Below are 24,672 nucleotides of genomic sequence, written 5' to 3'. Positions count from 1 at the left end.
ACAGGATTAGAACGTGTGAGCAGCGGGTAGGGACAGCCCCTAGTGCAGTTGACACCAGGCTGAGATGGTACAGCACTCGGCAAGCAGCCAGTGTACAACAATCAGTGCCGAGTAAAGGATCTCGAAATACACCCAACGCAACACCAAGTTAAAAGGCAGTAACAACATCTGTGAGTTTCCCTGCAAGAAGGCAGCAGCAATTTTTATTTTACTGTTGCAGTTCTGTTTCACTACCAGCAGACAGTGGTGATGTTACAGTTCATTCTGTTAAACATCATGTTTAATTCGCATTATTCGGCAATACAAAGTTTCCTGCAACTCGTTTCTCTGCTTGTCCTGATACATACCTTATTTACTCAACGGATTGTAATCTTCAAGCATGGGTCTGTGCTGAGACATTAGAAACTCCCTTTTCTATGGTGTCTTTCACAAGCTTTATTTCAAAGGGAACAGAGTATAAAAATAGGAATGTTTTGCTAATACGACACAGGGAACTAGTTAGGCCACACCTGGAATACTGTGAACAGTCCTGGTCCCTTTGTCTAAGGAAAGCTAGACCAGCATTGGCAGCAGACCAGAGAAGGTTGATTCTGGGTATGGTGGGAATTTCTCATGAGGAAAGGTTGAGTAGAAAGCATAGAAACTAGAAGCAGGAGTGGGCCATTCGGCCCTTCGAGCCTGCTCCGCCATTCATCTTGATCATGGCTGATCATCAAATTCAATATCCTGATCCCCCCCCCCTTCCTCCCATATCCCTTGATCCTTTTAGCACCAAGAGCTATAACTAATTTCTTCTTGAAATCCGACAACGTTTTGATCTCAACTACATTCTGTGGGAGTGAATTCCACACATTCACCACTCTCTGGGTGAAGAAATTTCTCCTCACCTCAGGCATTCTTTCTGAACCTACCCTGTCTAATCCTGTTAGAATTTTATAAGTTTCTATGAAACTCTGAGATTCTTCTCGAGTTGGTTGGGTCTGTACTCGTTGGAGTTTTGAAGAATGAGAGGCAACCTTATTGAGACATTTCGGATTCTCAGGGGGTTGACAGGGTAGATGCTGAGAGATTGTTTCCCCTTGTGGGAGAGTCTGGGACCAGAGGGCAGAGTCTCAGAGTGAGGGGGTCACCTATCTTAGACAGAGATGAGGAGGAATTTCTTCTCGCAGAGGGGAGTGAATCTGTGGAATTCTATACCGCAGAGGGCTGTAGAAAACTTTATTTATTTATTAGTCACAAGTAAGGCTTACATTAACACTGCAATGAAGTTACTGTGAAGATCCCCTAGTCACCACAGTCCAGTGCCTGTTTGGGTCGATGCATCTAACCAGCCTGTCTTTCAGACTGTGGGAAGAGATTGGAGCACCCGGAGAAAACCCACGTGCAAACTCCACACACACACACACTGACCCAAGCCGGGAATAGAACCTGGGTCCCTGGCTCTGTGGCAGCAGTGCTAACCACTGTGCCTCCATGCCACCGTAATGACCCAGAGCTGGGCCATTAAGAATGTTCAAGGCTGAGATAGACAGATTTTTGATCAGTCAGGGAATCGGGGGGTTATGGGGATAAGGCAGGAAAGTGGAGTTGAGGATTATATCAGATCAATCACGATCTCGCTGAATGGTGGAGCAGATTCGATGGGCCGAATGGCCTCCTCCTGCTCCTGCGTCTTACGGCCTAACCTTGTAGTGACTGTTGTAATGCAAGAAATTTGACAATTTCTGTTCTTGGCTGAGGGATAAATATTGGCCAAGGGCAACAGTGAAAACTTCCCAAAAGAGAAAATGCTGGAAAATCTCAGTAGGTCTGGCAGCATCTGTAAGGCGAGAATCCTTACAGCATTCTTACAGATGCTGCCAGACCTGCTGAGATTTTCCAGCATTTTCTCTTTTGGTTTCAGATTCCAGTATCCGCATTAATTTGCTTTTATTCAGTGAAAACTTTCCGCTCTTCTTTGTTCGGCGGCACGGTAGCACAGTGATAGCACTGCTGCTTCACAGCTCCAAGGACCTGGGTTCGATTCCTAACTCGGGTCACTGTCTCTGTGGAGTTTGCACATTCTCCTCGTGTCTGCGTGGGTTTCCTCCGGGTGCTCCGGTTTCCTCCCACAGTCCAAAGATGTTCGGGTTAGGTTGATTGGCCATGCTAAAATTGCCCCTTAGTGTCCTGAGATGCGTTGGTAGAGGGATTAGCGGGTAAATATGTAGGGATATGGGGGTAGGGCCTGGGTGGGATTGTGGACGGTGCAGACTCGATGGGCCAAATGGCCTCTTTCTGCACTGTAGGGTTTCTGTGTTCTATGAGATCTTGGGCATGTATCTGAGAGGGCAGACAGTTTAACATAGCATCTGAAATACAACACCTCTGACAGTGCTGCACTCCCTCAGTGCTGGAGTGTTAACCTAGGTTATGTGCGGGAGTATCTGGAGTGGGATTTGAAGCTGTGATTGAGGGAATTTCTGTGCTTTGATCTTAGTTGCTGCGGGTGCGTTGGCGCTCTCACTCACCCAGTTAGATGTGAGTCTGTAACAATATCTGTGTGCGCTGTCGGAAGGTTGGTGCTGTGTTCAGAGTCCCAGGTTTGTGAATGTAATGACTGACTGTATCCATCACTCGCAGGACTCCGAGGAACACATATGCAGCATGCATATGATTTCTACAAGCCAGACATGGTGTCAGAATACCCTGTGGTGGACGGGAAACTTTCCATTCAATGCTACCTCAGTGCCCTGGATCACTGCTACAATGTTTACTGCAACAAGTACCAGGCACAGAAACAGAAAGGTGAGTCCCTGCATTCAGCTGCACGAGGCTCGTAGGATCTTGAAGAAGTGACTTGACCTCCTTCTTGCTTCAGGCAATCCCCCCACTGGGGCAGTTTCATCCTCTTTACTACTTTAAACTATTTACCTCTCCCGCACCCCTCAGTGAAAACTGTTCTCAAACTAATCGAGACCAGTAACAAAATATTGTCGCGTTTTCACATGTTGAAATTAACAATCCTCCATCCAAAACCGAGGAGAGTTATTTGTCCCGGAGAATGGAGCATTTTGTACATTGTAAAGCTCCCTCTACACTGTCCCCATCACACACTCCCAGGACAGGTACAGCATGGGGTTAGATACAGAGTAAAGCTCCCTCTACACTGTCCCCATCAAACACTCCCAGGACAGGTACAGCACGGGGTTAGATACAGAGTAAAGCTCCCTCTGCACTGTCCCCATCAAACACCCCCAGGACAGGTACAGCACGGGGTTAAATTCAGAGTAAAGCTCCCTCTGCACTGTTCCCATCAAACACTCCCAGGACAGGTACAGCACGGGGTTAGATACAGAGTAAAGCTCCCTCTGCACTGTCCCCATCAAACACCCCCAGGACAGGTACAGCACGGGGTTAAATACAGAGTAAAGCTCCCTCTGCACTGTCCCCATCAAACACTCCCAGGACAGGTACAGCACGGGGTTAGATACAGAGTAAAGCTCCCTCTGCACTGTCCCCATCACACACTCCCAGGACAGGTACAGCACGGGGTTAGATACAGAGTAAAGCTCCCTCTGCACTGTCCCCATCACACACTCCCAGGACAGGTACAGCACGGGGTTAGATACAGAGTAAAGCTCCCTCTACACTGTCCCCATCAAACACTCCCAGGACAGGTACAGCACGGGGTTAGATACAGAGTAAAGCTCCCTCTGCACTGTCCCCATCACACACTCCCAGGACAGGTACAGCACGGGGTTAGATACAGAGTAAAGCTCCCTCTCCACAGTCCCCATCAAACACTCCCAGGACAGGTACAGCACGGGGTTAGATACAGAGTAAAGTTCCCTCTGCACTGTCCCCATCACACACTCCCAGGACAGGTACAGCATGGGGTTAGATACAGAGTAAAGCTCCCTCTACACTGTCCCCATCAAACACTCCCAGGACAGGTACAGCACGGGGTTAGATACAGAGTAAAGCTCCCTCTACACTGTCCCCATCAAACACTCCCAGGACAGGTACAGCACGGGGTTAGAGACAGAGTAAAGCTCCCTCTGCACTGTCCCCCATCAAACACCCCCAGGACAGGTACAGCACGGGGTTAAATACAGAGTAAAGCTCCCTCTGCACTGTCCCCATCAAACACTCCCAGGACAGGTACAGCACGGGGTGAGATACAGAGTAAAGCTCCCTCTACACTGTCCCCCCCATCAAACACTCCCAGGACAGGTACAGCACGGGGTTAGATACAGAGTAAAGCTCCCTCTACACTGTCCCCATCACACACTCCCAGGACAGGTACAGCACGGGGTTAGATACAGAGTAAAGCTCCCTCTACACTGTCCCCATCACACACTCCCAGGACAGATACAGCACGGGGTTAGATACAGAGTAAAGCTCCCTCTACACTGTCCCCATCAAACACTCCCAGGACAGGTGCAGCACGGGGTTAGATACAGAGTAAAGCTCCCTCTACACTGTCCCCCCATCAAACACTCCCAGGACAGGTACAGCACGGGGTTAGATACAGAGTAAAGCTCCCTCTACACTGTCCCCCCATCAAACACTCCCAGGACAGGTACAGCACGGGGTTAGATACAGAGTAAAGCTCCCTCTACACTGTCCCCATCAAACACTCCCAGGACAGGTACAGCACGGGGTTAGATACAGAGTAAAGCTCCCTCTGCACTGCCCCCCTCAAACACTCTCAGGACAGGTACAGCACGGGGTTAGATACAGAGTAAAGCTCCCTCAATGCTACCAACAATGTACTCGGATTAAATGTTGAGCTGATTTCTCACATCAGCCCGGGTCCCTGCCGTGGACAGAACCCACTTTACCCAAATTATAAATACTGGGACATTGGCAGATGTAGAGTTTCTGTTTGTCTGAGATGCAGTGTACTCCCATCAAGCCAAACTGATACAACTGAAGCATTTACTCCTGTTTGTAATCCAGCCCTCTTTGACAAAGAGACCAGTGTTCCAGTAGGTTTGCTGATTGGTTTTAATTGAAGATTTAGGCAGTCCCGAGTGTATGGGACAGGCTCGCCACACCAGCTGCTCTCTTCCTGTTTGTATGGAAATGTGATGTGATTGTCGAGGGGGCTGCACTGTTCCCCACCTGGGAGCACTTGGTGCTGACAAGTGGTTCACTTTCTGGCACACAGCAGTAATCTGTGACCCTTTTTTCCCCCCCAGAGGGCAGCGATGCCCGCTTCACTCTGCAGGACTTTGAATACATGGTGTTCCACACCCCCTACTGCAAACTGGTCCAGAAATCCGTGGGTCGTCTGCTGCTCAACGACTTCCTCCGTGACTCCAACCCCAACACCCAGAGTGGTACCTTTACTGGCCTTGAGGCCTTCAGGTGAGTGGCCAACCTTTAGGCCAAGCACTGATTCTCAGAGATGTCAATGTCAGGGTTTGATGTTCAGCCTTGCTGGCATTAACGTGCTCCCCTGTTCGTTCACAGAGATGTGAAGCTGGAGGACACATACTTTGACCGGGACGTGGAGAAAGCTTTCCTGAAAGCCAGCGCCGATATCTTTAAGCAGAAGACGCAACCCTCTCTGATGGTCTCCAACCAGAATGGCAACATGTATACACCCTCTGTCTACGGCTGTTTGTCTGCCATCTTGGGCCAGTAAGTACCCTCTGCCTCTCCCCCTCCCTCTCTCCGTGCCACAGCTCCCTGTCTCACTCTGTGCCCGCTGGTATGCTCGGCAGTGACACCGCTTCCTTGTCCCGCAGGCGTTCGGCCCAGCAGTTGGCTGGTCAGAGGATTGGCCTGTTTTCCTATGGCTCGGGATTCGCTGCCACCCTGTACTCGCTCCGTGTGACCCAGGACGCCACCCCAGGCTCTGCGCTGGACAAGCTGGTGTCCAGCCTGTCGGACCTTAAGGCCAGGCTGGATTCCCGAAAGAAGGTGTCACCAGAAATGTTCGCCACCAGCATGAAGCTGAGGGAAGAGACCCACCACTTGGGTAAGATCATCAACACTTCATAAAATCGTAGCATCCCTATAGCACAGAAAGAGGCCATTCGGCCCATCGAGCCTGCACTGATGACAATCCCACCGAGCCCTATTCCCGTAACCCTCACGTATTTATCCTGTTAATCCCCACTGACACTAAGGGTCAATTTAAGATGGCCAATCCACCGAACCCCCACACCTTTGGATTTCACCCATTGGCTCTGTACAGTTAGAGAAAAACTTCCTTGTTTTTATATTCCATTCCCCTTGCAAAAATCACCAGTGTTTTATTTGTCGTCCTAATTCCCTGCTGTACCTACATACTGTACACCCAAATCCCTCTGTACCTGCACCCCGTTTAGAATTGTACCCCCTGTTTTACACCATCCCTCCATACTCCCTCTATCAAAATAAATCACCTCAAACTTCTCTGTGTTGAACTTCCCGTGCCACCTGTCCACCCCCATTCCATAAACTTGTCCATGTGAATTTCTACACTATCCTCACAGTTCACAATGTTGTCAAGTTCTTAGCGTCTTCAGACTTTGAAATTGTTCCTTGTACACAAAGGTCTAGGTCATTCATATATATCAGGAAAAGCAAGGGTCCCAACACTATCCCTGGGGAACTCCATTACAGACCTTCTCCCAGCCTGAAAACATCTATTAACCTTTACTCTGCCAATTTTGTATCTATATTGCTATTTTCTATCCTATTCCATGAGCTATAACTTCTCTCTCCAGTCTTGTGTGGCATTGTATCGAATGCCTTTTTGGAAGTTGTGGTAGTGCAGCAGAGTACACTGCGCAGCGGTGGTGCGCGCACCCGAGAGCACGGAGCGGCGCTTGTACGCGGGTCTGAGAGCACGGAGCGGTGTTTGTACGCGAGCCTGAGAGCACGGAGCGGTGCGTGTACGCGCACCACCCTCTGGGTGAAGAAATTTCTCCTCACTTCAGGCATTCTTTCTGAACCTACCCTGTCTAATCCTGTTAGAATTTTATAAGTTTCTATGAAACTCTGAGATTCTTCTCGAGTTGGTTGGGTCTGTACTCGTTGGAGTTTTGAAGAATGAGAGGCAACCTTATTGAGACATATCGGATTCTCAGGGGGTTGACAGGGTCGATGCTGAGAGGTTGTTTCCCCTTGTGGGAGAGTCTGGGACCAGAGGACAGAGTCTCAGAGTGAGGGGGTCACCTATCTTAGACAGAGATGAGGAGGAATTTTTTCTCGCAGAGGGGAGTAAATCTGTGGAATTCTATACCACAGAGGGCTGTAGAAAACTTTATTTATTAGTCACAAGTAAGGCTTACATTAACACTGCAATGAAGTTACTGTGAAGATCCCCTAGTCACCACAGTCCGGCGCCTGTTTGGGTCGATGCATCTAACCAGCCCGTCTTTCAGACTGAGAACTGGGTTTATATATTAAAAATGCCAGCAGTGTGTTTACAGGCATCACTTTGTGATCATCCCCGACAGGCCACTATTTAGGGTTATTTTGCGAGGACAAGCCTATTCCTCCAATTGCACCATCCAGAGTCCAGCAGTGGGCTTCTCGCAGCATAAAACTACTCGTTCCAACACAGACCAGGTAACAAGCTATCGAACACAGATGCCCTGATCTGCCTCGAACTATACCACCACCAACAATACCACAAGAAAGTGTTGGCTCTCAACTTTTTGGATACACTGCCGGTATCGTCAAAGCAGTTTGGAATTGGACTCTCCGGTCTACAGTATTGTCTATTGTAAATAGTTCATAAATAAGATTGTAAAGAACTTAAAGGGGGGGGGGGGAGATGCGCCGCGCTGGTTCAGCGCCAGTCTGAGCGCACGGAGTGGCAGTTGAACATGATTTCAGGAGTGTAGCAGCGGTTGAGTTGAATCCAAGTTTGCCGAGCAGAGCTTGAGCGCTGACAGTTGACTCTCGGAGTTGAGGAGTTAGGTGGTTTTCGTTGTCCTCCCTCGTGCAAAGGTTAATTCAAATAAAACAATTTTGTTACTTTCATCTGCCGAGTAGTTGTTGAGCCTCGCAATTATTACAGAAGTCCATTTACACCACATCAACAGCATTACCCTCATCAACCCCCACTGTTCCCTCTTCAAAAACACTCCAGCAGGTTAATCAAACAGAATTTTCTCTTAAATCCATGCATAATTTCCTTTATTAACTTGCATTTGTCCAGGTGACTATTAACTTTGTCCTGAATTACTGTTTCTGGAGGTTTCCCATCACCCAAGTTGTTGCTGGGCTTATCTTTACACTTTTTTTTTGAACAAGGGTGTAATGCTGTCAATTCTCCAGTCCTCCAGCACCAGTCCCAATTCAAAGCAAAACTTGAAATTGCAAAGCACTGGACATATTTTTCCATGTTCGCTTCTCTCAGTATCCAAGAGTACATCTCATCCAGTCCCTTTAACTTATCAACTTTAAATACAGTCAGTCGTTCTTTTCCATCTTAAATCCTTTTACTGTCTGAATTGCCTCCTTTTTCACCATGTCCTGGGTAGCCTCTTCTTCCTTGTGTTAGGGTGCAGATCAGAAACCCCAAGGTATGTTATGAAGTTAGACTGGACCCCAACAATTTGCATTAATGTGAAGATAAGCTGTTTCACTCCAGGTGTGATTCTACTGACAAACCAGGAAGCTTTTATCAAAACAAACTTTATTTAACAACACTGTTTAACTATAACATGAATCAGCTTAACATTTACCAATTGAACAATACTTAAAACATGACAAGGTACAATTTTTAACTGCTAACCCATCCCTATGAGTTCCAATTCAAGCAATATTCCTCTTACAGACTTAAAACTCTTCTTCAAAATCAGTTAGCAAACATTAGGCTTACATGCTTGTACGTAGGTTGCCAGTCTTAGAGTTCTCAGAGCACTTCTGGAGAAAGAGAAACAGAGAGATACGTCTTGTTTCTTTCAGAACCAGACAGCATAACTGACTTTTAAAATAAAAGAGAAACTGTGCATAAGAATATAAGAACTAGGAGCAGGAGTAGGCCTCTGGTCCCTTGAGCCTGCTCCGCCATTCAATAAGATCATGGCTGATCTTTTCGTGGACTCAGCTCCACTTACCCACCTGCTCACAATAACCCTTAATTCCTTTACTGTTCAAAAATGTATCGATCCTTACCTTAAAAACATTTAATGAGGTAGCCTCAACTGCTTCACTGGGCAGGGAATTCCACAGATTCACAATCCTTTGTGTGAAGAAATTCCTCCTCAACTCAGTCCTAAATCTGCTTCCCCTTATTTTGAAGCTATGCCCCCTAGTTCTAGTTTCACCCGTCAGTGGAAACAACTTCCCTGCTTCTATCTTATCTATTCCCTTCATAATCTTGTATGTTTCCATAAGATCTCCCTCATTCTTCTGAATTCCAATGAGTATAGCCCCAGTCTACTCAGTCTCTCCTCATAAGCCAACCATTTGATGAGGTCCCCCATGGTCGGCTTATGATGAAAGTGAGGAGGTGTGGGATAGAGGGAAAGTTGGCCGATTGGATAGGTAACTGGCTGTCTGACCGAAGACAGAGGGTGGTGGTCGATGGAAAATTTTCGGATTGGAGGCAGGTTGCTAGCGGTGTGCCTCAGGGATCAGTGCTTGGTCCTCTGCTCTTTGTGATTTTTATTAATGACTTAGAGGAGGGGGCTGAAGGGTGGATCAGTAAATTTGCTGATGACACCAAGATTGGTGGAGTAGTGGATGAGGTGGAGGGCTGTTGTAGGCTGCAAAGAGACATAGATAGGATGCAAAGCTGGGCTGAAAAATGGCAAATGGAGTTTAACCCTGATAAATGTGAGGTGATTCATTTTGGTAGGACTAATTTCAATGTGGATTACAGGGTCAAAGGTAGGGTTCTGAAGACTGTGGAGGAACAGAGAGATCTTGGGGTCCATATCCACAGATCTCTAAAGGTTGCCAGTCAAGTGGATAGAGCTGTGAAGAAGGCCTATAGTGTGTTAGCTTTTATTAACAGGGGGTTGGAGTTTAAGAGCCGTGGGGTTATGCTGCAACTGTACAGGACCTTGGTGAGACCACATTTGGAATATTGTGTGCAGTTCTGGTCACCTCACTATAAGAAGGATGTGGAAGCGCTGGAAAGAGTGCAGAGGAGATTTACCAGGATGCTGCCTGGTTTGGAGGGTAGGTCATATGAGGAAAGGTTGAGGGAGCTAGGGCTGTTCTCTCTGGAGCGGAGGAGGCTGAGGGGAGACTTAATAGAGGTGTATAAAATGATGAAGGGGATAGATAGAGTGAACGTTCAAAGACTATTTCCTCGGGTGGATGGAGCTATTACAAGGGGGCATAACTATAGGGTTCGTAGTGGGAGATACAGGACGGATATCAGAGGTAGGTTCTTTACGCAGAGAGTGGTTGGGGTGTGGAATGGACTGCCTGCAGTGATAGTGGAGTCAGACACTTTAGGAACATTTAAGCGGTTATTGGATAGGCACATGGAGCACACCAGGATGATAGGGAGTGGGATAGCTTGATCTTGGTTTCAGATAAAGCTCGGCACAACATCGTGAGCCGAAGGGCCTGTTCTGTGCTGTACTGTTCTATGTATCTATCTATGTAACCCCCTCAACTCCAGAATCAACCTAGTGAATCTCCTCTGCACTCCCTCCAGTGCCAGTTTATCCTTTCTCAAGTAAGGAGACCAAAACTGTACACAGTGCTCCAGGTGTGGCCTCACCAGCACCTTATACAGCTGCAACATAACCTCACTGTTTTTAAACTCCATCCCTCTAGCAATGAAGGACAAAATTCCATTTGCCTTCTTAATTACCTGCTGCACCTGCAAACCAACTCCTTGAGATTCCTGCACAAGGACACCCAGGTCCCTCTGCACAGCAGCATGCTGCAATTTTTTACCATTTTGCTGTTATTCCTACCAAAATGGATGACCTCACATTTACCAACATTGTACTCCATCTGCCAGACCCTCGCCCACTCACTTAGCTTATCTATATCCCTTTGCAGACTTTCAGCGTCCTCTGCATACTTTGCTCTTCCACCCATCTTAGTGTCATCTGCGAATTTTGACACACTACACTTGGTCCCCAACTCCAAATCATCTATGTAAATCGTAAACAATTACGGTCCCAACACTGATCCCTGAGGCACACCACTAGTCACTGATCGCCAACCAGAAAAACCAGAGAGGTTTTCCTCCGGATGCTCCAGTTTCCTCCCACAGTCCAAACATGTGTGGGTTAGGGTGGATTAGCCATGCTAAATTGCTCCTTAGTATGCCGGGAAGTGTAGGTTAGGGAGAGTAGTAGGGTACACCTTATACAGCTGCAACATAACCTCGCTGTTTTTAAACTCCATCCCTCTAGCAATGAAGGACAAAATTCCATTTGCCTTCTTAATTACCTGCTGCACCTGCAAACCAACTCCTTGAGATTCCTGCACAAGGACACCCAGGTCCCTCTGCACAGCAGCATGCTGCAATTTTTTACCATTTAAATAATAGTCCATTTTGCAGTCGTTGGTGCGGCACCTTGTCAAATGCCTTCTGGAAATCCAGATACACCACATCCACAGGTTCCCCATTGTCCACTGCACATGTAATGTTCTCAAGAATTCCACCAAATTAGTCAAACATGACCTTCCCTTCATGAACCCATCTTCCCTGCAAGCTCCTCCAATTGGCACATGACTCTGTGTCAATCACCTAATCAAAACTCTAATCTGACCCCAAGGGAACCCTAAGTAAACACAAATGTATTAACCAAAACAGAAAATGCTGGAAAATCTGCGTCATCCAGACTCAAAAAGTTGGCTCTATCCTCTCCCCACAGATGCTGTCAGACCTGCTGAGATTTTTCCAGCATTTTCTGTTTTTGTTTCAGATTCCAGCATCTGCAGTATTTTGCTTTTATCCAAATGTATTAACTCTGTTTAGACAAACACACCATTAGCTAAAATCAGCTATTATTCAGCATTCTCAACATTTGAGCTACCTGTTGCCCAGACAAATCGGCACCTTGTAAAAACAGCTGAATTTTAAACCCCTTACAAGAAACATGATATAAGTACATTTGTTAAAGGCACATTATCATCAAACTTGGTAAGACAGATGCAAAAGTATTTTAATACCTCAGCCATCCCTCCTAACTCCATGTACATACCCAGCATCCATATTCTTCCTTTTGCCACTGTATTGCTATTTCTATGCCTATAGAAGACTTTAGGATTTCCATTTATGTTAGATCCATAGAATCCCGAGAGTGCAGGAGGCCGCCATTCAGCCCATCAAGCCTGTACTGACTCTCCAACAAAGCATCTCACCCAGGCCTCCTCCTCCCTCCCCTCACCCTATCCCCATGACCCCAAATATCTACCATGGCCAATCCATCTAACCCGCACATCTTTGGAGTGTGGGAGGAAACCCACGCAGACACGGGGAGAACGTCCAAACTCCAATCTGCTCCAGTCACTTTTCATACACTCTTTGCTTCTTCACCTCCCCCTGAACTTTCTATACTCTGTATTCAGTCCAATTGTATTTTCTACCTGACGTCGGGGAAGTCCAGAACTCGGGGTAAGCCATTCAGGACTAAGATGAGGAAGATTTTCTTCACTCAGAGAGTAGTGAACCTGTGGAATTCTCTACCACAGAAAGCTGTTGGGGCCAGTTCGTTAGATATGTTCAAGAGGGAGCTGGACGTGGCCCTTGCAGTTAAAGGGATCAAGGGGTGTGGAGAGAAAGCGGGAGTGGAATATTGGAAGTGCATGATCAGCCATGATCATCTTGAATGGTGGTGCAAGGCTCGAAGGGCCGAATGGCCTCCTCCTGCTCCTATTTTCTATGTTTCTATGGACTATACGAAGCAATGTAACCTTTTTGTTCCTGAGTTCTGGCGGAATGGATTCCGTCCTTGACCTCTCAGGTTCATCCTCTTCGCGCAGTGCTCTCGATAAATGCTGCTTTCTTCCTTTCCGATCTTTCCTGAATGCCTTGTAAACAGGATCATTTCACATTCAGTCCTACCTTTCTTTAAGCCAATTCTCTGTTATAGTCACAACATCCTGTTTGCTGATGGCAATTTGTGTCTGACTCACCAATCTTGTTTACCACATTCCGTGCATTCACATACACATATTGTAATCCTTCTCTAACCCTATTATTTTTTCATCTGTCTTAAATGGGTCACCCCTTACTCTGAGACTCTGGTCCCAGACTCTCCCACAAAGGGAAACAACCTCTCAGCATCTACCCTGTCAAGCCCCTGAAAATCCAAGATATCTCAATAAGGTGGCCTCTCATTCTTCGAAACTCCAACGAGTACAGACCCAACCTACTTGACCTCTCCTCATAAGAAAATCCTTCCATACCCGGGATCCCCCCCCCCCCCCCCCCCCCCCCCCCACTGGTTACAGTATCAGTGTGAGTCTCCCCCTCTCCCCCTCTCCCCCGTGTTTGTCTGATTTGTTTTGGTTTCCTTCCTGCAGCGAATCACCAGCCTCAGGGTTCAGTCGAGGACCTTTTCCCCGGTACCTGGTACCTCACCCACATTGACGAGAAGCATCGCCGTGACTACGCCAGGCGGCCCATCATTGAGAACGGGAGCTTTGAGGCTGGGCTGGGTGATCTCCATGGCAACACCGCCACAACTGAGGTATGCGGGACCCCAAAGGTGATTTCACCCGATTTCCAACAGACCTATTGAAGGATTTTAAAAGTTATTGAAGGGAACTGACGATGTTTGGACCCAGGAAGAACTTTCCCTGAGCTGCAAGTCCCAGCAGGCAGGGATTAAGGGTGGAGTGGTCTGAAGTGAGAAGGGAAATCGGAAGTTTACCTTCACTCAGAACAGGGGCTATTGAGGTGTGAAATCAGTTAGTGGACAGTGTGGACAGTGTTGTGTGACACTCCTATTGTGCTAAATGGGATACATTTCAAACAGATCCATCGAGATCTGGCAACCATGAGGCGCTGTGGGCCATCGACAGCAGCGGAACTGTACTCCAGCACAATCTGTAACCTCATGGTCTGACACATCCCCCACTCAACCATTACCATCAAGCCAGGGGATTGAACCCTGGTTCAATGGAGAGTGCAGGAGGGCATGCCAGGAGCAGCACCAGGCAGACCTAAACATGAGGTGTCAACCTGGTGAAGCTACCAAACAGAACAACTTGCATGTCAAACAGCAAGTGATAGACAGCTAAGTAATCCCACAACAACGGATCAGGTCTAAGCTCTGCAGTCCTTCCACATCCAGTCGTGAGTGGTGGTGGACAATTTAACAACTCACTGGAGGAGGAGGGTCCACAAATATCCCCATCCTCAATGATGGAGGAGCCCAGCGCATCAGTGTGAAAGATAAGGCTGAAGCATTTGCAGAAATGCAGTGTGGATGATCCATCTCGGCCTCCTCCAGTGGTCCCCAGCATCTCGGATGCCAGTCTCCAGCCAATCCAATTCACTCCATGTGATATCAAGAAACAGCTGGAGGTGCTGGATACTGCAAAGGCAATGGGCCCTGATAACATTCCAGCAATAGTACTGAAGACTTGTGCTCCAGAACTTGCTGCTCCCCTAGCCAAGCTCTTCCAGTTACAACACTGGCATCTACCCGGCAATGTGGAAAATTGCCCAGGTATGACCTGTACACAAGAAACAGGACAAATCCAACCCGGCCAATTACCACCCAATCAGTCTACTCTCAATAATCAGTAAAGTGATGGAAGGGGTTATCGACAGCGCTATCAAGCAGCACCTGCTCAGCAATAACCTGCTCAGTGACGCCCAGTTTGGGTTTCGCCAGGGTCACTCAGCTCCTGACCTCATTACAGCCTTGGTTCAAACATGGACAAAAGAGCTGAACTCCAGAGGTGAGGTGAGAGTGACAGCCCTTGACATAAAGGTAACTAGGGAAGATGGTGGCGTACTGGGTTAGTAACCCAGAGACCCTGGGAAATGCTTTGAGGACCTGGGTTCAAATCCCAGATGGTGGAATTTGAATTCAATAAAAAATATCTGGAATTAAGAATCTACTGATGACCATGAAACCATTGTCAATTGTGGGGAAAAACCCATTTGGTTTACTAATGTCCTTTAGGGAAGGAAATCTGCCATCCTTACTTGGTCTGGCCTACATGTGGTTGACTCTTAAATGCCCTCTGAACAAGGGCAATTAGGGATGGGCAATAAATGCTGCCCGAGCCAGTGACGCCCACATCCCATGGACGAATTTTTAAAAAAACTTCACGGAATATGGCACGGAGGAGCCCTCATAAAACTGGAGTCAATGGGAATCAGGAAGACCTGGTAAGGATGGCAGTTTCCTTCCCTAAAGGACATTGTTGTAAAAACCCATATGGTTCACCAATCAATAATAGTTTCATGGTCAGCGCTGGATTTTTAAATTCCATTTCTTTTAATTAAATTCAAATTTCACCATCTGTTGTGGTGGGATTCGAACCCAGGTTCCCAAAGCATTACCCTGGCACGAAGGAAGATGGTTATGGTGGTTGAAAATCAATCATCTCAGCTCCAGGACATCACTGCAGGAGATCCTCAGGGTAACGTCCTAAACCCAACCATCTTCAGCTGCTTCATCAATGACCTTCCCTCCATCATAAGGTCAGAAGTGGGGATGTTCGTCGATGATTGCACAATGTTCAGCACCATTCGCGACGACTCAGATACTGAAGCAGCCCATGTTCAAATGCAGCAGGACCTGGACAATATCCAGGCTTGGGCTGACAAGTGGCAAATAACATTCACACCACACAAGTGCCAGGCAATGACCATCTCCAACAGGAGAGAATCTAACTATCGCCCCTTGTCATTACCATCACTGAATCTCCCACCATCAACATCCTGGGGGTTACCATTGACCAAAAACAACTGCATCAGCCATTAAATACGGTGGCTCCAGGAGCAGGTTCGAGGCTGAGAATCCTGCGACGAGTAACTCCTCTGACTCCCAAAAGCCTGTCCACCATCTACAAGGCACAAGTCAGGAGTGTGATGGAATACTCCCCACTTGCCTGGATGGGTGCAGCTCCAACAACACTCAAGAAGCTCAACACCATCCAGGACAAAGCAGCCCACTTGATTAGCACCCCTTTCACCACCTTAAACACTCACCCCCTCCACCACCGACACACAGTAACAGCCACCCAAACATGTGACCGCTACCATCTCCAGGTGATGGTGTTCCCAGGTATCTGCTGCCCTTGTCCTTAGGATAAAGGCAGCAGATACCTGGGAACACCACCACCTGCAAGTTCTCCTCCGAGTCACTCACCGTCCTGACTTGGAAATATATCGTCGTTCCTTCACAGTCGCTGGGTCAAAATCCTGGAATTCCCTCCCTAACAAAAACAGAGACTGCAGTGATTCAAAAAGGTAACTCACCACCACCACCTTCTCAAGGGGTAATTAGGAAGGGGTAATGCTGACCTAGTCAGTGATGGTCACATCCCACGAAAGAAGAAAAATAAAATGAATGGATTGGAAAACGGGTTTGTGTTTCAGGAGAGAGACTGGATTGGAGGGGTGGGGGGGGAGCAGTAGAGCTTAGAGATCTGGTGGGGTTGATGGAGATGTTGAGTGACTGTGTGCTGGGTCTGGTGATGGGGTGTGGGAGGTGGCTGGCGTGGCTGTAAGCTGACGGGTCTGTTATGGGGTTGACGTTCTAAAGATGTCCGTGTCATTCACAGTGCGCACCAAGCCCTGCCAAGAAAATGCCCAGGATCCCGGCAACAGCCACGCAACCCACGACTGCCAACGTCAGCAACGGAGAGCACTGAGTTGACCGCCGGGCTGGGGTGGGGGAGAGGAGAGAGAGAGAGAGAAGCATCCCTCCCCACCCAGACCCCGTTCTAACCAGTCTGATGATGAATGGGATTCCTGTCAGTCCAGGGGAAGCATTGCTGGACACACATCTGAAACGGAATCCTTGATCCTCTGCAGGCAAGGTGTTCCAGACCCGCTGCCTAATGTACAGTCACTTTGCAGCAAAGCACTGTTTTTTTAACTTCATTTGCAATCGAACACTGTAATTTTAAAATTCTGCTGTTTATTGTGCATATGGGGTGAACACTCGTGTCTTGCATTGGATCCGTGGTTCCCCCTATCCCTCTTTTACCGCTCTGTAATTTAGCTATCCCCCCCGCCCTCTCCACTTCTCTGTGTTGTATGATATTTATGCCTGTGCAGTGAGTTGGTTCACATACCAATGACGTGCAGACAATCTCAGCCGTTCATTTCTGCATCATCCCCACAAACCCCAGCTACTGTTTCTCATTGTGCAGCGTTTTAATTTAATCCAAAATGTAAGACAACAAAACTCTGAACCTGCACACGTTTCAAAGTAGTTATCAAATTTGAGTTATGTTGTAAAGTTCTTTTTAAATTAAAAAAAAAACAAAGAAAACACAAACTCGCATGCGCAACTAAGTACCTTTTGAGTCCAGTTTCCTGAAAAAAAAAAAGTTTTAACAACACATTTCTGTAGGAAAGAGTGGGAATCGCAGAGAGCATCTGTACAAAGCAGCGGGAGTCTGGATGAGAGTGTCTGTGTAAGAGCATGAGGGTGCGGGAATCTGGGAACGTATCAGGAAAAGCATCTGTGTGAAAGGAAACCTGTGGGACAGCATGTGAGGAAGAACAGGTTTATAAATGGGAAGACGAACAAGGCAAGGGGAATACACGATGAACGATAGGATGCTAGGAAGTACAGAGGACGAGAGGGATCTTGGAATGCATGTCCTTAGGTGCCTGAAGGCAGCAGGACGGGTAGATAAGCTGGTTCAGAAGGCATATGGGATACTTCATGAGCTGAGGCATAGTACGTGACCTCAGAAAAAGATGCAAAAGTCTGAGGTCACGTACCAACCGACTCAAGAACAGCTTCTTCCCTGTCAGACTTTTGAATGGACCTACCTTGCATTAAGTTGATCTTTCTCTACACCCTAGCTATGACTGTAACACTACATTCTGCACCCTCTCGTTTCCTTCTCTATGAACGGTATGCTTTGTCTGTATAGCGCGTAAGAAACAATACTTTTCACTGTATACTGATACATGTGACAATAATAAATCAAATCAAATCAAATCCGAGCAGGGAGGTTTTGATGGAGCCTGTATCAAACACTCGTTAGGCCACAGCGAGAGCACTGTGGGCCATTCACCTGCCACACTCTAGAAAGGATGTGATTGCACGAGAAAGGGTGCAGAGGAGATTCGTCTGCATTGGAGCGTTTCAGCTATGAAGAGAGGCTGGTTAGGCTGGGGAGATATTCCACAGAGCAGAGAAAACTGAGGGGGGGATCTGATCGAGATGTACAAAATTACAAGGAACGTAGATAGGATAGATAGAAATTTCCCCTCTTAGTATAGAGGGGCCAATAATAGGGGGATCGATATCAGGTCAAGGGACAGGAGTTTTAGAGGGGATGGGAGGAAAAGCTTTTCCAGCCAGCGGGTGGTGTGAATCTGGAACTCACTGCCTGACAGGGTGATAGAGGCGGGAACCCTCATAACATTAAGATGCATTTAGATGGGCACCTGAAACGCCATGGCATGGAAGACCATGGACCACATACTGGAAAATGGGATAAGAATAAATAGGTGTTTGGCTGGCAATGGACACGATGGGCTGAAGGGCCTCTTTCTGTGGTGCAAAACTATGGCATCAGCATCAATGTGAGTGTGAGGCTGCAGCAATAGGGCTGCATGTATCTACACAAGTGAGAAAGCATCTGTCTGTGTGCATGAGCCTGCTATGAGGGAGTGGGTAGGAGCGTGAGTGAGATTGAGGGAGTGCGCAGGAGTGTGTGTGAGATTGAGGGAGTGCGCAGGAGCGTGAGTGTGAGATTGAGGGAGTGGGTAGGAGCATGAGTGAGAGATTGAGGGAGTGGGCAGGAGCGTGTGTGTGAGATTGAGGGAGTGGGTAGGAGTGTGTGTGAGATTGAGGGAGTGCGCAGGAGCGTGTGTGTGAGATTGAGGGAGTGCGCAGGAGCGTGAGTGTGAGATTGAGGGAGTGGGCAGGAGCGTGTGTGTGAGATTGAGGGAGTGGGCAGGAGCGTGTGTGTGAGATTGAGGGAGTGCGCAGGAGCGTGTGTGAGATTGAGGGAGTGGGCTGGAGCGTGTGTGTGAGATTGAGGGAGTGGGTAGGAATGTGTGTGAGATTGAGGCAGTGGGTAGGAGCGTGAGTGAGATTGAGGGAGTGGGCTGGAGCGTGTGTGTGAGATTGAGGGAGTGGGTAGGAGTGAGTGTGAGATTGAGGGAGTGGGCAGGAGCGTGAGTGAGATTGAGGGAGTGGGCTGGAGCGTGTGTGTGAGATTGAGGGAGTGGGTAGGAGTGTGTGTGAGATTGAGGCAGTGGGTAGGAGCGTGAGTGAGATTGAGGGAGTGGGTAGGAGGGTGAGAGATTGAGGGAGTGGGTAGGAGTGAGTGTGAGATTGAGGGAGTGGGTAGGAGTGTGTGTGAGATTGAGGGAGTGGGTAGGAGTGGAATGGATGGGAATAGAGGGATATGGTCCCTGGAAGGGTAGGGAGCTTTAGTTCAGTCGGGCAGCATGGTCCGTGCAGGCTTGGAGGGCCGAAGGGCCTGTTCCTGTGCTGTAATTTTCTTTGTTCTTCGAGTGTGTGAGAGAATGAGGGGGTGTGAAGTTGGGCAGCAGCAAGTGCTGATCCTGAAGCCTTGGCTCAGAAGTGTCTGTTACTCTAAACAATGTACAGAAGATGGACAGCTTGTAACTGCAGACACTGCAGGTAACAGGGTTTCTTGGTAAGTGAATCATTTGCTGTCACACATGATGAATACAGGCAGACTGTTGTGTCTAATATCTCTGTGGTACATTCATAGTTACAAAGCAATGTGCAGCTCAGAATGTCGGTATATCATCGGTGAATCTCCCAGCTGCAGCCTGAAGTTTCTGGCTTGCTGTAATTGGCAAGCCTGGAGTTTAGTTGCTTCTCTGGTCATCGGCATGTCCCCGTTCATATCATTTCCTCACAAAATACCCTCGTGCTGATGGATAAATGAAGCCACATCAAACCCAGGCTCCAGACTGGGTGAAAACTGTCACATTTAATATTCACTTCAAAAAAAACTCTGAAAAGTGATGACTGGGGAGATGGCAGTGGGTAGGAGTGTGTGTGTGAGATTGAGGGAGTGGGTAGGAGTGTGTGTGTGAGATTGAGGGAGTGGGTAGGAGTGTGTGTGTGAGATTGAGGGAGTGGGTAGGAGTGTGTGTGTGAGATTGAGGGAGTGGGTAGGAGTGTGTGTGTGAGATTGAGGGAGTGGGTAGGAGTGTGTGTGTGAGATTGAGGGAGTGGGTAGGAGTGTGTGTGTGAGATTGAGGGAGTGGGTAGGAGTGTGTGTGTGAGATTGAGGGAGTGGGTAGGAGTGTGTGTGTGAGATTGAGGGAGTGGGTAGGAGTGTGTGTGTGAGATTGAGGGAGTGGGTAGGAGTGTGTGTGAGATTGAGGGAGTGGGTAGGAGTGTGTGTGAGATTGAGGGAGTGGGTAGGAGTGTGTGTGTGAGATTGAGGGAGTGGGTAGGAGTGTGTGTGAGATTGAGGGAGTGGGTAGGAGTGTGTGTGTGAGATTGAGGGAGTGGGTAGGAGTGTGTGTGTGAGATTGAGGGAGTGGGTAGGAGTGTGTGTGTGAGATTGAGGGAGTGGGTAGGAGTGTGTGTGTGAGATTGAGGGAGTGGGTCGGAGTGTGTGAGATTGAGGGAGTGGGTAGGAGTGTGTGTGTGAGATTGAGGGAGTGGGTAGGAGTGTGTGTGAGATTGAGGGAGTGGGTAGGAGTGTGTGTGTGATTGAGGGAGTGGGTAGGAGTGTGTGTGTGAGATTGAGGGAGTGGGTAGGAGTGTGTGTGTGAGATTGAGGGAGTGGGTAGGAGTGTGTGTGAGATTGAGGGAGTGGGTAGGAGTGTGTGTGTGAGATTGAGGGAGTGGGTAGGAGTGTAATTGTAAAATTAGTGTAAAAAAGCAGTGTAAAACTGCTTTTCAGGAAGTGATGGAACCGTCAGTATGAACAGGAATACATTGCAACAGATATTATACCCATAGGGGGATGGTAGCATAAAGGTATTGTTGCTGGACTAGTAATCCAGTATCTCGAGCTAATGCTCGAGAGATACGGGTTCAAATCCCACCTTCACAACTGGTGGAATTTAAATTCAATTAATTAACAAATCCAGAATAAAATTCAAGTTTTGTCTACAGTGATCACTAAGCTAGGGGATTCTCATTAAAACCCCATCTGGTTCACTAATTGCACTGCTGCCTCACAGCACCAGGGACCCCGGTTCAATTCCCAGTTTGGATCATTGTCTGCGCACAGTCTGCACGTTCTCCCCGTGTCTGCATGGGTTTCCTCCGGTTTCCTCCCACAGTCTGAAGGATGTTCTGGTTGGGTGCATTGGCTATGCTAAATTCTCCCTCAGTGTACCCGGACAGGCGCCGGAGTGTGGCGACTAGGGGATTCTCACATTAAACTTCATTGCAGTGTTAATGTAAGCCTACATGTGACACTAATAAGTGAATGTTAATATCCTTTAGGGAAGGAAATCTACTGTCCTTACCTGGTCTGGCCTACATGTGAATCCAGAGCCACAGCAATGTGGTTGACTCTAAACTGCCCTTTGAAATGGCCGATCGAGACACTTAGCTGCAGACTGCTCACTATGAGCTGCCTGTGGGCAGTTAGGGATGGATCAAGTGTTGGATCAAGCCCAAGATGGGGAGCAATGCCTCATCTTGTCAGCTTGGATCTTGTTTGTCTCTCTTGTGGGGACCTTGAATTGGAATTTGAATTTGTTTTTTGGAGCAAGGGATGGATTTAGGTTTCCCTGGTCCCCTCCGAGCATTGGCTTTGTAACTTTAGATATGGAGTAAAAAATTGGGGATGGGAAATAAGTGTGAGTGACAACCACTTTGCAAGAAAAGTACATGTAAAAAAAATGCAGCACTCCCTCCACACTGCCCTGGTGTTTAACAGGGAGAGATAAGGAATCTGGGATTGGTTGGTCAAATAACTTTATCTCTCTGAATTTGCCTGTGGTGAGCTATTCCAGCGGGAGTTCAGGTTTCTGTAAAAAGTCGTTGCAATGAAGCTCCCCAGTATTGGAGAGGAAAACAGGTAACCAAATGCAATTGTCCAATCTACTGACCCTGTTCTGCCCCTGCCCCTGCTCCTGCTCCTGCTCAGATACAGATCATCACAGTCCAAGCACATGCCATTAGGAGACTGAGAATGCTGGGAGTGTTCTTCCTTTCTATTCAAGTCGAGCACAGTCAAAGAGAAAAAGGAAGCATTTGTCAAAGCTCGGAGGCTGGGAACACACGAAGCAAGTGTGGAATACAAGGAAAATAGAAAGAAACTTAAGCAAGGAGTAAGGAGGGCTAAAAGGGGTCATGAAAAAACATTGGCCAGCAGGATTAAGGAAAATCCCAAGGCTTTTTATACATATATAAAGAGCAAGAGGGTAGCCAGGGAGAGGGTTGGCCCACTCAAGGACAGGGGAGGGAATCTATACATGGAGCCAGAGGAAATGGGCGAGGTATTAAATGAGTACTTTACATCAGTATTCACCAAAGAGGACTTGATGAGTCTGGGAAAGGATGTGTAGATAGTTTGAGTCATGTTGAGATCAAAAAGGAGGTATTGGGGTTCTTGAGAAACATTTCGGTACACAAGTCCCCAGGGCCTCATTGGATATACCTCAGAATACTGAGAGGGGCAAGGGAGGAAATTGCTGGGGCCTTGAGAGAAATCTTTGTATCCTCACTGGCTACAGGGGAGGTCCCAGAGGATTGGAGAATAGCCAATGTTGTTCCTTTGTTTAAGAAGGGTAGCAAGAATAATCCAGGTAATTACAGGCCGGTGAGCCTTACATGAGTGGTAGGAAAATTATTGGAGAGGATTCTTCGAGACAGGATTTATTCCCACTTGGAAATAGGTGGACATATTAGTGAGAGGCAACATGGTTTTGTGAAGGGGAGGTCGTGTCTCACGAACTTGATCGAGTTTTTCGAGAAAGTGACAAAGATGATTGATGAGGGTAGGGCAGTGGATGTTGTCTACATGGACTTCAGTAAGGCCTTTGACAAGGTCCCTCATGGCAGACTGGTGCAGAAGGTGAAGTCGCATGGGATTAGAGGTGAGCTGGCAAGGTGGATACAAAACTGGCTCGGTCAAAGAGAGGGTAGCAGTGGAAGGGTGCATTTTTGAATGGAGGGCTGTGACAAGTGGCGTTCCTCAGGGATCAGTGCTGGGACCTTTGCTGTTATATATATAAAAATGATTTGGAGGAAAATGTAACTGGATTGATTAGTAAGTTTGCGGACAACACAAAAGTTGGTGGATTTGCGGATAGCGATGAGGATCATCAAAGAATACAGCAGGATATAGATCAGTTGGAGACTTGGGCGGAGAGATGACAGATGGAGTTTAATCCGGACAAATGTGAGGTAATGCATTTTGGAAGGTCTGATACAGATAGGAAATATACAGTAAATGGCAGAACCCTTAAGAGTATTGACAGGCAAAGGGATCTGGGTGTACAGGTACGCAGGTCACTGAAAGTGGCAATGCAGGTGGAGAAGGTAGTCAAGAAGGCATACGGCATGCTTGCCCTTATTGGCCGGGGTATTGAGTTTGAAAATTGGCAAGTCATGTTGGAGCTTTATAGAACCTTAGTTAGGCCGCCCTTGGAATATAGTGTTCAATTCTGGTCGCCACACTACCAGAAGGATGTGGAGGCTTTGGAGAGGGTACAGAAAAGATTTACCAGGATGTTGCCTGGTATGCAGGGCATTAGCTATGAGGAGAGGTTGGAGAAACTTGGTTTGTTCTCACTGGAGCGAAGGAGGCTGAGGGGAGACCTGATAGAAGTCTACAAGATTATGAGAGGCTTGGACAGAGTGGATAGTCAGAAGTTTTTTCCCAGGGTGGAAGAGTCAATTACTAGGGGGCACAGGTTTAAGGTGTGAGGGGCAAGGTTTAAAGGAGATGTACAAAGCAGATTTTTTACACAGAGAGTAGTGGGTGCCTGGAACTCGTTGCGGGGGGAGGTAGTGGAAGCGGATACGGTAGTGACTTTTAAGGTGCGTCTTGACAAATCCATGAATAGGATGGGAATAGAGGGATATGGTCCCTGGAAGGGTAGGGAGTTGTAGTTCAGTCGGGCAGCATGGTCGGTGCAGGCTTGGAGGGCTGAAGGGCCTGTTCCTGCGCTGTAATTTTCTTTGTTCTTTGTTACAGGAACAGGCCCTTCAGCCCTCCAACCCTGCGCCAATCACATTGTCCTATCTAGACCGACCGCTTGTATCCCTCTATTCCCCGTCTGTTCATGTGTCTATCCAGATTGGACTTAAATGTCGCTCACGTATCTGCCTCAATCACTTGACTTGGCAGCGCATTCCAGGCCCTCACCACCCTCTGTGTAAAAAAGCTTCCCCCGCACATCTCCACTGAACTTCCCCCCCCCACGCCCCCTTACCTTGAACTTGTGCCCCCCTGTAATTGTCATTTCAATTCCAGCTTGTGTGTAGGGTATGTTGTTTAGACTAATGAAAGGCAACCTGGTGAAACACAAAAATCATCCCACATCTTAAAATGGAACAGTATTTGGAGGAATAAACAAACGGAAAACAGAAGTCACTGTCGGAGTCCATAAATAACCGCAACAGCGAGAGAGAGTTCAAAAATTTATTCCAC

The 24,672-nt window shown here is 47.7% G+C and overlaps 2 protein-coding genes across 2 annotated transcripts in view; one reads left to right on the top strand and one right to left on the bottom strand.

Annotated features, from left to right (window-relative positions):
- Nucleotides 1–18,054, top strand: part of hmgcs1 (3-hydroxy-3-methylglutaryl-CoA synthase 1 (soluble)) — a 27,601-nt gene extending 9,547 nt beyond the window's left edge. Inside the window, exons 4-9 of the mRNA XM_078215205.1 lie at nucleotides 2,617–2,787; nucleotides 5,187–5,355; nucleotides 5,461–5,631; nucleotides 5,739–5,971; nucleotides 13,438–13,604; nucleotides 16,660–18,054. Of these exons, the coding sequence (XP_078071331.1) occupies nucleotides 2,617–2,787; nucleotides 5,187–5,355; nucleotides 5,461–5,631; nucleotides 5,739–5,971; nucleotides 13,438–13,604; nucleotides 16,660–16,749 (1,001 nt within the window). The 3' untranslated portion in view covers nucleotides 16,750–18,054. The remainder of the gene's footprint in view (nucleotides 1–2,616; nucleotides 2,788–5,186; nucleotides 5,356–5,460; nucleotides 5,632–5,738; nucleotides 5,972–13,437; nucleotides 13,605–16,659) is intronic.
- Nucleotides 1–24,672, bottom strand: part of LOC144495190 (uncharacterized) — a 984,403-nt gene that overhangs the window by 254,193 nt on the left and 705,538 nt on the right. The gene's annotated exons all lie outside the window — the stretch shown is intronic.

Source organism: Mustelus asterias, chromosome 6, assembly GCF_964213995.1.
Source record: "Mustelus asterias chromosome 6, sMusAst1.hap1.1, whole genome shotgun sequence".
Lineage (NCBI taxonomy): Eukaryota > Metazoa > Chordata > Chondrichthyes > Carcharhiniformes > Triakidae > Mustelus > Mustelus asterias.
Note: the sequence above shows the minus strand (reverse complement) of the source record. Positions and strands in the feature narration are given on the sequence as shown.